General features: G+C 32.8%; 2 protein-coding genes across 3 annotated transcripts in view; one reads left to right on the plus strand and one right to left on the minus strand.

The window, feature by feature from the left end:
- Window positions 1-3851, minus strand: part of LOC123717074 (juvenile hormone esterase-like) — a 29774-nt gene extending 25923 nt beyond the window's left edge. Inside the window, exon 1 of one of the 2 annotated variants that reach the window (XM_045672860.1) lies at window positions 3728-3851. The gene's annotated coding sequence lies outside the window, so the exon portion shown is untranslated. The remainder of the gene's footprint in view (window positions 1-3727) is intronic. The other variant, XM_045672861.1, reaches the window with a different exon arrangement.
- A 357-nt stretch (window positions 3852-4208) lies between these two features.
- LOC123717122 lies at window positions 4209-13014 on the plus strand. The gene is made up of 6 exons (XM_045672941.1): window positions 4209-4368; window positions 5059-5130; window positions 5318-6553; window positions 8141-8311; window positions 9017-9171; window positions 10734-13014. Exons 2-6 carry the CDS (start codon window positions 5059-5061, stop codon window positions 10885-10887), a joined length of 1788 nt encoding a protein of 595 aa, XP_045528897.1. The 5' UTR covers window positions 4209-4368; the 3' UTR covers window positions 10888-13014.

Consider the following 13014-nt stretch of genomic DNA (forward strand, 5'->3'; position numbering starts at 1 on the left):
ATCATTATTATATATATATATATATTTGTGGTAATAAGGTCAATACAATAGTCTTCTGGAGTCAATACTCCAGAATACTGAATTACTAGGTACGGGCACATCTATTATAAAGCTAAGTCAATACATCGTCAAACTAATAAAACCTCATTGTAATATTCATTGTATAAAGTAGTGTCAGTTATTTTGCCACAGAGTGTAGATGACGGCTCACTTTCTTAATCAATACCATAGAACATTAATATATCTGTTATCTGTTTTGCACCGTCATATGCAAAATCTTTAAAATTGTAAATAATACTATCACAGTCTTACGTAATCCTGAAAACGCCATGTTTGTTTAATGTTTAACCGCATTATAATTGTCTCGAATGCAAGATAATTATGCGGTAGATTTTTTATGATACTATTTGACAAAGTGTACTATTCTAAATAAAAATACCTGACAGGATGCCCAGCCCTTCCATAACAAACCAAATACTAAATGCCGAAGTTATTTTTTTTAAACAGTACTAATAAAAGTATTATCTCGGCTGGCATTTGCCAAGTGTCGAGTGCAGCCAATTGATTGGTTACCAAACAAACAGGCATTTAATATTTTCTGTCTACATACATCGCAGTCATGTTTTTAAATCATCCGAGTTAATTACAATGTCTAATTATAGTACATAGTCCTTTATTGACATTTATATTTCCTTCCTTAAATACTATTTCAAAGTTAAATAGGTTTTTTTTTTTATTTTTTATAAGATGTTCAAAAATTTTAGGATGTATCCGATTTTTGTATAATATCCTATACTGTAATGCGTGTTAAAAAATCACCACGAAAATACCGAGAACTTGATTCTAGTACCCGCTATACACATTGCTGGAGGAACCATTTCTTGTATACATACAACCAATTTTAATAAGCAAGTCATTTTTTAAATAACATTACAAAAATGTGTGCGTGTACACACGTAAGAAGTGAAACTTTTTATGACCTTATGTTTCGAAAAATGATATATGTATATGCAACTTTACAGAAATTGATTAAATAAAGTTAAATTGGATAAAGTTTTACGAAAGGCTTTTATTATGATAGACATGAATACAAGTAATACAATTATTTCATTTTACGTTATTACTACTAAGATTAGTACACAATTTCATGAATTGTAATAGAATTATTACTATCATTGTTATCGTTATTATATATTTTTGAATTTCTTCGAATCCGTGGTAGGAACACGAAAAATATGGCGCGTAACGGAAAAATGTGACGCGTAACCGGAAAATGTGACGGTCATTTTTTTCCAACGCCGATAAAGAAGTTTCACTTCAAAAATTATCAAATTATCCTTCGGGCCACCAACAGACACCTTAATTGTATTCCCGCTAAGAGAACCCAGGCTTTTTAGAAAGTAAAACTTTATTCATTAAATATTTAGTATGTCGGCCAAAATGTGAACACGGAATTACTTAAGAGCGAGAAAGTGAAATGAAAACGAAGCTTATATTGATTTAACGGAATTTTATAATACGTCAGCAACTACGGACTTTTAAAACAAAAACAGGGCGACGAGTTGCTGGCAAAGAAATGGAAATTTTTATAGACGCCTCTTATACAAGACATGGATTCTATTAGTTATTTACAATTAAGAACATTTATCGCCTTTACCTTTAAGAGGCCTTTAATTTTAGTTTAAAATATTTATCATTTCGAATTCATTTAATGATTTTCATGAACTTTGTATTAGTGAACTATGAAAATGACAATATAAAAATATACCTACTAATCCCTATTTCTTATTGTATGTCCTAACCATAAGACAAAAGCCTTGCCACGACCTTCGCTTATTTAAACAAAACTCGTTTATAATTGCTTATGTATGGTGCAAAATTTTACTTTTTATCAACTGTAACGGGTCATTGTCGACAATGTGTTAGTGTGCGATATCGTTTGTTATACATTGTACATATAAACACATATGAAAACAAATTTGTTTTGGTATGAACTGAATAGAAAATAAATACTATTAAAAAATAATCTGATTAAGAATGTTCACATACTGTAACACATACAAGAAATTTCAGTCACACCTCAACCTTAAAAACCATGAAGTTAAAATAGCCCAATTTTAGTGATAAACAAGCAACATGATTTGGTCTTAATTAATTTATAGATCAAAATGCATGTTGAAATATAGTTAAAGTTAATGGCGACCATGCCAATGACCACACATGATTGAATCATAAAATAAGACAATAGGAGGAAAATTATAATATTAAAGGTACTTCATAACTGATCCATGGGGATGTTATTGACAAACTACATATAAAGAAAAAGAAAAACTTTATTATACACAATATACAGGATATTTAGGTAAAGTAAAGTGCACTGGCCCCCACACTATGATTCCCTTTTAACATATAAACTGTATTTACCTATATGATTTTTACATAACACAAATTTATATTTAAACTATTTGTGCACAATAAGAATATTTTCTATATCAGCATAGGACAGGTTGACAAGATATTCTTTGAGACTTTTAGTATGTGTATGTAATGTGAGTTTTGAAATATTCAACATCTTCATTATATGTGACAAAATGTATAGAACATTGATAAAATTTGAATATGAAATATTAAACATTTTTGGAAGTGCAGTAGTCTTATAAGAATTAGTCATACTATGACATCACTATTGTTGAAATGCTTCTGCCTAGCCTCTATTTGGAAGCAATTGGCAATAACATACTAGGTACCTACTATAGACATAAAATAATTGATACATACTAATATATACATTACAAAGTTACAACATTGTTTATGATGATGTTCACTGATTCTAACAAGTATTTAAATGTGAATATTTTAGACACAATTAATTTATTTAAATAAATTTGTCAATTAAAGTTAGTTAAAAATGAGGATATAATAACACTACTAACTGAATGACAGTTAGCTTTATTCCCTTTAAAATTATGTGTATAAGTAAATTTTAATTTGTTAATATACTTTTGCTTGTTTTTTCTAATTCATTTTTCATGTTTCTACATTTTGGGTGTCATTTTCTATTACATTTTCATTCTTGTTCATTTAGGGTTTCCTGTGTTTTTTGTAAATAATTAAATATCATCTTATAAACTGAGTTTAAACTGACTATATAGAATAAAAAATAAGGTTTCAAATTAATCAAACATAACAAAAATGACAAGTAAATTAATTAGCGACGTCGGTACAATATTCCGCAAATAGAAAAAGATTACATGTAATTTATGTTTCCTTATATGACGATAAACCACGTAGCGTTTCAATAATTACACATTATATATAATGTATTTATATTTTATGGGTTTATTGGCATAATTTTTATCATGACAATTTTAATAAACAATCACTACCTAGATACCTATAATTTGTAAAAAAAATATTCCAATATACTTAGCATACGTTATTCTTTCTTAATAATTACTACAAAACATTGATTTTTTCTGTTTTGAACACACCAGCTGTCGGTATAAATTTCCAGCTAGACAAGCTGTTTATAGTCGAGGTTGTGCTACCTGCAGCCTTAAGTTGGTAAAACAAAAGGTATGCGAGAACCTGTTTTGCAAAAAACTTATAAGATTTTGCACGCCCGGCTTTTAATATTTACTCTTTTTCTGTATCTTTACATATGTGAAAGCAAATGCGGCTACTAGGTGTTGGAAAACATAATTAATGATAATAACGATGTACTCACCTGTTTATCAATGGCACAAATAAATCCGTTAAACTAAGAAAATTCACAAATTATGACTCAAATGCAACTTTTAACGCACTCGTGACTAGCCGGGCATTAGCACTGCAATGCAACCAACATTGTGTGCTTTTACTTTAATGACAGACGATTGTCAATTGACATTGGTGTCAGTTGAATTTCTTAATGTTGGTAAATTTCGAGCATGGAGTGGACAAACGAAACAAAAACATCAGAAATGTAATGGTGTAACAGAAAAATTGTTTTATCTAAATTTAATTATAACTAACTAATGTAAGCAGTTACTTTTTTTATATAAAACAATATTTCATTATATTCCTCGATTTGACCATGCTTACTAGTGTCATAGAGGATAGCAACACTGGACAGAAGGTAACAACTTCACCGATCGGCGATGACAAATTGACAATATGACAATAGACATAACGTCCGATTCAAATTTGAAAATTGAAACGTTCGACTTGTTTTGTTTTTTTATTTCAAAACTATTGTAACCGTCGAGTTGCATTGTTTGTGTCAAAAATATTTATAAATAATAATTTATTAAATTCTTTCGTAATTTAAGAGTTATATACGATTCATCAGTAGGAAGTGGATTTGAGCACTATTTAAGAATTCACAAAGTAAGTAATTATTTTTCTAATAGGTGCAATCTTGTTTTGCATCTAAGAAATTCTGCTATGCTTAGATGGTGTGAATTACCATAGCATATGATCGAATCAACATTCGTTTGGATGAAGTAGTTATATATAACATAATAGGTAGATTTTAAAAGGTTAATATAAATAATTTACAATGCCGATGGGAAGTTATTAAGGAATATAGAATGCTGCTCCGTTTCCCGCCTAAAAGCATTTTCTATAGCGAATTTTATACAGCAAACATTTTGAAATATAGACGGATAACTACTTTCCCAATGTATATGTGGACCACCACCTACAACAAAACAAATGATACATTCTATTTATTTTGTTGTAAAATTGGATTTATAAAAAAAATAACGCCAATTGGATTAACATTTACACCCAAAAACAACATATAATATTAGAAAGTTAAACATTGTCATAACATATACATTTATAAACTGATAAGTTTATTCAATTAAAGAATGTTTAAATTACATTAAGTAGTAAAAAAACAATTATACACATACACTAAATGTTGCAGTGTTAAATATTATATATTTCATTTGTCTATTGATATAAAGATTTATGTAAGGAATTGAGCACAATTAATTGATTTGTGCCAGTAACATATATATTATATTAGATGCCATAATGAAGTATTTTTAAAGATATTACTATTACTTACAGATGGCATCAAATGATTTTATTAAAAAAATAAGAGAAGATAGAGATGCAAGAGTTCAGGCTCGAATTCAGAAGGTACACACATTTTCTATACTTCTTATTGTTCTTTGTCTAACACTTTTCAGTTCTTACTAATGTAACTGGTGTCAGAGATCCTAAGATATTGGAATTGCTTATTATTTTCTCAGATGGCTAAAGCAGAAAGTACCTATTATTATCATATTACCTATTTTGTTATTTTAACAAAAAGTATGTTTTTCAGTTAAGAGAATTGAATCTTAAAAAATATGGACAAAATGAAACAAATAGAAACAATGCATCAAGATCAGCTTCAGAAAATGCGGCATTTCCAAAAAATATACCAAATTTTATTAATAATTTAAAATCAGAGAAAAACCTAAATTCTCTAAAGAAACCAACCATTTCTAATGTACTTCTCAAAAAAACTGAATATCCTAGTGGTATACCTAAAAAAACACAACCTCAAATCAAAAATATTGTGAATGATCTTAAAAAGCCAGAAGCAAAGGATATCCAAAAAAATATGAATGGTGCTGTTAAGAAGATGGATATAAAGAATAACCATAAGCATGTCAATTGGAATATTAAGAAGGTAGAAACAAAAGATTTGGACAAAAAGAAGACTGTAAGCTTACTTTTAAATGCAAGTATTAAGGCTAAAGAAAATGCAAGTTTAAGAAAATCTGTTGTTCCAACGAAACCTCCACTTAATAATAGAAAGAGTTTCATACCGACTAATACAGCAGTCGCCAGAAAAAGTACTATAGAAAGTACATTGGGAAAGAGAGAATCTGTTTTTGATCGACTCTATAAACCGAAAACTGTTTATACAGAGCATAATATTAAACACGACAAGAAACCAATTGCTCCTCCAATAGTAAACAGACGCAATACAACATTTGACCAAAGCCAGAGAGCTAAACTGCCAGTTCGAAGATCCATATCTGCTGTACACTTTAAGAAAATTGACAAAGGGCAACTTAAAAGCTGCATACACAGATGGGCATCCATCGGAGAGAAAATAAACAAAGTATCATTGCATAACATTAATGAAGATGAGAACATCCAAGAAATGGTATCAGCAGTGAAGAGCGAACAGAAAAAAGTTAAATTCCAAACACCATTGACTAATCCAGATGAAATGAGATTGAAATTGGTGAAATGGTTAGAAAAACGTGGAAAAACTATTGATACATACCAGCATTTACACTGTTTTGGCATACAACAGTCGTTTGATATTCCAAAGTTTGATTATGGTGATGAAGATAAGGAAAACCAGCCATTGGAAAATGATAGTGATAATGAATCGTTTACCGAGTTGAATGGACAGCTGATCAATAAGTGGCGGAGTCCAAGTAATTTGGACAGTGTGGAATTCAATGAGAGCTATGAAACGGCAGTCATTTCTGATGAATCACCAATGGTGAACGATGCATTGTTGGGTGCTCTGAATGATTTGACGGATATATTAAGAAATGTAAGTACAATGTATTAGTTTTATCTACATCTAACCAAAGAATTACTATGCTATAAGTTTGATATAATATCTATTATGCTTTTTGTAGTAAATATGTATTTTTTTATTTTTAGTCCTATATAATTTATATTACCTAACAAGAAGCTTAGCGTTGCTTAGTTATCTCTAAGGACAACCAGTATAAAGGGCTTCGCATTGGCAACCATGACCCGTCCTAACATTCTACATATTGGTCAATAAATTCCGCGCTGTACTTTTTAAGTTAATCGCGAACACAGTCATATAGCAGCGGAGAACTGGTGTTTATATAGCATAAAAAAACATTTTTCGGAATTTTATTCATAATTTTTCTAATCTAAATAAAAATACATGTTAATTAGTCACCATAACAATCAAATATGCAGTATTCACAATTATCTTAACCTACATAGTAATAATACAAATAAAATTAAAACAAATTTAAAAAGTTCGGTCTCTGTGATCTCTGTATACCTTTAACGCTGGCAGCATTTCCTCGCTGTATTGCGATACTTATTTGTTGAGCGAGGAAAGCACCGGCTCTGGTGTCACCGGTATCTATCTACCAGGCGCCAACTCAAAACTTAGCGTCTGTGCACTTGACCCAAGGGTCAAGAGTCTCTATTCCAAAGGGAACATAATCAATGTTGCTACATCCGCCTCAGCTTTTTTGCTTGTCCGAGGGAGGTGAGACGGGGCAAACGTGTCCATACAAACATTCCATTCCAAAGTCCGTCCCACCCGGGTTACTGCTACATCCTCCCTCGCGAGGGGGATGTTTTGTCCTGTTCGGGGCGTATGACCCCTTCAGGTGGTGTGGCGGTTCGCGCCCTACTGATACAGGGTTGTACGGGGGCGGTAATATAGCCCTTGATGGGGGCTGCAGCGCGCGCAGAGACGCGGTCTCTACTCGCTGCGCGCAGCCGATGGAGTCAAGTCCGGGGTGTCAGTCCGGTAGTGAGAGGGTCAAGGAGTAATCTCGATCCAAAGTCCGTCCCATCTGCCAAGCGATCAACGACATCTCATCCGGCCGCTTGCCATCGTCTTTAGCGATGGCTGATGGCTGCATCATTGACGGTGGCAACAGTACGGCGTATAATGTACGCGGCGTGGCAAAATATATATAACGTTTCATTCTATTGGTAAAATAAATGTCTAAATCAGCGATTCCAGAGATTAACCCCTAATATATCTAAAATCTAAATGTTAAATTCCATCCCTATCACCGTATATACCGTATATGGCATTTCACAACAGAGCGCAATTTCAAAACAATTGCCGCAACTTATGGAACCTGCTATTCCCAGTATACCGGAATAGGCTGGCATCGCACTTGCGAGCTACTGGTGTTGATAGTGTTCATGGGCATCTCTATATGCTTTTCCTGCTCATTATCACATTAAAATAAACAGTTACGTAGTAGTTACGGAGGGAAAACAAATTATTGGATTTGCATTCCCTAATTGTCTCAAACTCATATCATAAAATCTGATAAAAGCCATGAGCCTGATTGCTAATGGTTTAAAATTAAAAAGTTATCGTACAATTATTTGTATTTAATATTTTTAGGGATATAGTTGGGAAGAAGGTGCCAGATGGCTCCGTGCAATAAGAGATACATACACAGATGCCCAAGAAACGGCCACATACTGGGAATGTAGAGCAGCTTTAGAGGAAGCCCGAGGGGACATGCCAGCTTCCATGCAGTGCTGGGAACAAGCGCTGGCTAAGGGCACCAATGTAAGACAATTATAAAAAAAAATATTTATTTATTTCCTATTTTAAATGACTGCAAAGGTGTTTGATTGCTGATAAATTTCTCGAAATCTAAGTCATGTCAACATGATATTATTTTTTCAATTAGTCATATTCCTAGTCCTTCAGGGTCTACACGCCGTCGACTTTTTAAGGAAAGGTGAGCTGGTTTCTACCACACTACCAAAGTCTCTTGGTACACAGCCGTGATTCGAACACATGACGTCAGGTTCGAGATTCCCTTAAACCAGTAGTCCAACCCTGATTTTTATTTAATAAAGGAAAATTGTATGAACAGTGTTTACAATGTACCCAACTTTACTTGTCTTAGGGGTACAATCAATTGGAAACCAGAAAGTTACACTTGGCCTACTACGTACTGAAAGTCTTGAGTTACCCCTCCAAGTGTACTTCAAGAACTGGGTTGCTTTGTACTTATGAGATATGTGCAATGGCGAAGGCCTAGGTTATTTGCGATACCAAGGGCCAGAAGCAGTCCAGATCCCCGTTATCAAAGACGTTTCGCTGAATGCTGTCGACATATTTGTATGTTCGCATAGTGAATTCACTGTTGCGATATTGTGTCAATTATATGTTTAATATTATATACTTTATCATATGCACATAGTCTGTAAGGATAATGTATGTATTTATGTAATAAATAAATAAATTAAACAATAAAATTTACAGCGCATAGTGGCAGAAGAGAACATAGACCAGCTGCTAGCCAAGTTTATGCAGTTGAAGATTAACCCTGGTTCCGAGAAGAAAGTGGATCCAAAGCTGGTTGACGCAAAAAATGTCTTTAAAAGTACATTGCTTAGATTTGCTGTGCAAGAGAATAAGTAAGTATCTAGAATAATATTTAATAATACAAATAAAAAAGAGGAATTTGTTAGTTTTTTTAATTTATTTCCATAACAAACGCGAATTTTATACGTTGGTTTTAGTAAGCTGCAATAAAAGAATTAAAATTATATTATTTTACTATTGTCTTTGGTTGACATAGCTTTTCAACATTGAAAGAAAACAATTTTTTAACCGGATTAAAGCTATTTGTAATATTATAGACTTATGATTATACAAATAGCTTTGGTCACGTTGACCACGCACGCTGTAAAGCACGCAAAACGTCGGAAAATTTAAAATTATGTAAAATAATACAAATAGCTTTAATCCGGTAAAACAATTGTTTTCTTATATTATTTTGATCGAATACATGTCGCAGCCATGTCATGTCAATTAATAGCCCAGCTTTTTAACTAAACAGCGCCGTTTAACTAGCGGCCTGAAAGATATTCAGCCGTAGCGTTTGTTACAACATTTAATGAACTGGCTAACGTTTAGGCCATTCGTACAAGTGACCATGTGACCGAAGTATAAAAAAATGATGAAACATCTAACATAAAAAATATTTTTAATTAAATTGTTCGCGTCAGTCACAGCTAAATTCACATTATTATTGTCACAACACTCTTCCTCTGTACTTGTTGTGGTTTGGCGATGACATATTAACAGTTTGAAGAGTTTCTTTTTGAGTTTGAGAGTGGCAGAAAGTGGAACTAAATTTAAATTAACGGTCAACAGGCTAGGCAAGTAATGAAACGTCATCGATCCAAGTCATCTGCCTGGCTGAATATTTTTCAGGCCGCTAGTTAAACGGCGCTGTTTAGTTAAGAGGCTAGACTGTTGATTGAACGGCTAATGAAGGTAGTTTGCTGCGACATACATATAGTAAAATTTGGCATTTATATGCTGTAACTAAATATTGTCATATTATTTGATAAAAATATGAACTTTGAGCGAAAATTACGTAAACATTTTACCATAGACATACTATTTCACATTTAATATTAACTTTGATTTACCTGTGTAAATAATACCAGCTCTTCTATAAGTTAATTTATATATGTATATACAGTGTAAACTCTATGTAACCACACTGATGAGACTGCATTTTACATTTTGGAAGAAAACGTTTAGATAATCCACGACTCCTACTTATTAGTCATGACCCATGGTTACCAACAGGACACATGCAAGCAATCTAAATTTGTAAACAAAAGAACGAATTTCTTATAGAATTTCGTATGCATGATGCCGACAGTCGAGTTTATTGCGGGCTAGGATAATAAAGCGACAAATGAACGTACACAACTCCGCAATTTTTACTTAAAAAGTTTTATTAAGAGTGGTTGTAATGCTATGTAGAGGGTATCATTGTATGTAAGACAAGCTAAACCAACCAAATCCAATTGCTTTCGACGCTTTAGGGAGTTCGTCGTTACAAGGGACGTTACATAGAGTTTACACTACTAAAAAATGTAATACATTTTCGAATACCCCCCTTAACATTAAAATTGCCCCCACCTTGGGAAACACTGGTACATGTATATTTTTTTTACAGTAAACAAATAACTCCGACAGTGACACCCGTACGTCGAAGTGCGAGGCTTAATGACAGGAAAACTCCACTAAAACTATTCAACACTATACAACAAGCACTTGACACTGAAAAGGCCGAATTTAAGCCAAACCGAGCTATTGCTCCCACACCTTAAGCTAATTCTGTATAGATGATAAACACAATATTTACTAAATTATTCAAGCCAATGCGTAGGATATATAAGATGTTAATTCTTATTGGAATGTCTTATTAAAAAAACATTCAATATAATAATCGTGATTTAAAAATTAATAATTTTTGGGGCCTGACAGCCCTTTATTTCTCTGGCTTTTTCTAAGGGAACGATAGTCACGTGACATCCCATACAAAATAGTTTGGTGTTAGTGAGGTGTCGCAAAGTGTTTTTTGTCTCTCTCGTTCGATCAACTTATTTTTGTGTTCGGGTTTTTTTTGTACCTTAATATACGGCAATACTTTTCTAGTCGCAATTGAAGGGTTAACACAGATAGTCAAGAAGATTGATATGAAGATGTTAGAAATGGCTGAACAAATTATTCATAAACGTTGTTTTTCGTGGCACAAATCATTGAATTCATATTTTTTTATTTTAATAAACCTTAGCGAGTGACGGAAACGATCAGTTGGATTTTGAATTCTTCGCACCTAAATATTGCAAATAACGCTTTCAGCGACGTTATTCTGTAACGTCAATCAAACTTATCTAGTTTCAAGAGCTGTTTTTCTGTATGAACTTTGACATATGACAGCGCTTAAGTGGAGATTGTCACTTGAGAGAGATTTAGAATGTGAAATGTTAAAAAAGCACTAAATCATTTGGTACAACAACGTCGTGATTCGCACCTCGCTATCGGAAGTTACAAAGTAACAGCAGATATTCTTGTGCTTGGTAAACACGTTAACTAACCTTTAGAAATAATGCTCATTATCAAATTATACCATAGAGATATTGCCCTAAACACATCTGATGCCAGTGGGAATTCTCTGAATTTCCTATTACCGAATGACTTCCAACAATGGTAATAAGCAGTGGCAGCGCGAGAGACCTACTTAGATACGCTGTCTCCTGACAGTTGGGTGTAACTGATAGTTGCAAAACTAATCAGTGTTGCCAGACGGTCTCTGCGACCCCTAGACTAATTTGATTTCCCCCCCAAAAATCCTCTAGGATGCCCTCACAAAGCAGATGAAGGCATGCGCCATAGCGCGATTCAAAAAAAATATGCTTATGTAGTGTATAATTACTAACTTTTCATGTAATTTTAGTATTTGTATTTAATTAAAATCACATCGTTCTTTGACAGCTCAAACGAATATACAATTAGTTAGGTTAACCACACAGATCCTATTCTTATGATGCGTTCGTACTGCAATTTAATTCCAAAATCAGGAACGTGATATAAAATAGCAAAAAATCGTGTTTTAGAAATTTCCCCTAAAAATGCCCCCAAATATTATTTCCTTCTATAGTACCTAAATCTAGGGGGAAATCCTATGATCTGGCAACACTGAAACTATACTGGCGCCACCAAGCGGTCAGTTATATGTATCAAATATCAACTTTAATGTTACTAATAATTGAAGCGATAAAATAAAGCAAAAGATAATATACGGTAATAATTTTAATTACTAATATTTTTCTTTTTCAAAAATATTGGGATATAGTGTATATGTTTGTACCTAGAGGTCGAATGATTTTATGACAACTTATACCAATATGACACTTGCTATAAGAGAGATCCTAGGTCGTTCTTATGTGGCCTAATTTCGATATGAAATTACTAATTGTGTACCAAAATTGCTTTGCACGACTTATGATTGAATTATTTTTTGATCGATGTAAGGCTTTCATAGTTTTTGTGATTTTATGAGCTTTTATATTTCAATCATGAATGTTTAAACCTTCGTATTATTCAAAAGTAGGGTTTCAGATTTCTAATATAGGGCTCCGCATGACACTGATACCTATCCAGACAATACAGTTCCTTCAAAAAGGTTGTAGTAACAACATATTAAAGTGTTTACTTCCGCAACCCTGCTGGAGATCTCACAACTGTATATGTACAATCCGAAGCATGTTTTGGATTCTAAAAAACTCTGGGTGTCAATTTAAAATAAGTTTTATATATAATAAAATAGTTTAGAAGCCAAAACATTTGTATATAGGTTATATTTTTTTACACACCTTATATGGCGCTGGTAAAGATTTGCCGTGTGTGGTCTGTAAGACTTGTTTTGTGTCATAAATAAATTGTAAATATTT

The sequence above is a fragment of the Pieris brassicae genome, chromosome 12 (assembly GCF_905147105.1).
Source record: "Pieris brassicae chromosome 12, ilPieBrab1.1, whole genome shotgun sequence".
NCBI classification, from domain to species: domain Eukaryota; kingdom Metazoa; phylum Arthropoda; class Insecta; order Lepidoptera; family Pieridae; genus Pieris; species Pieris brassicae.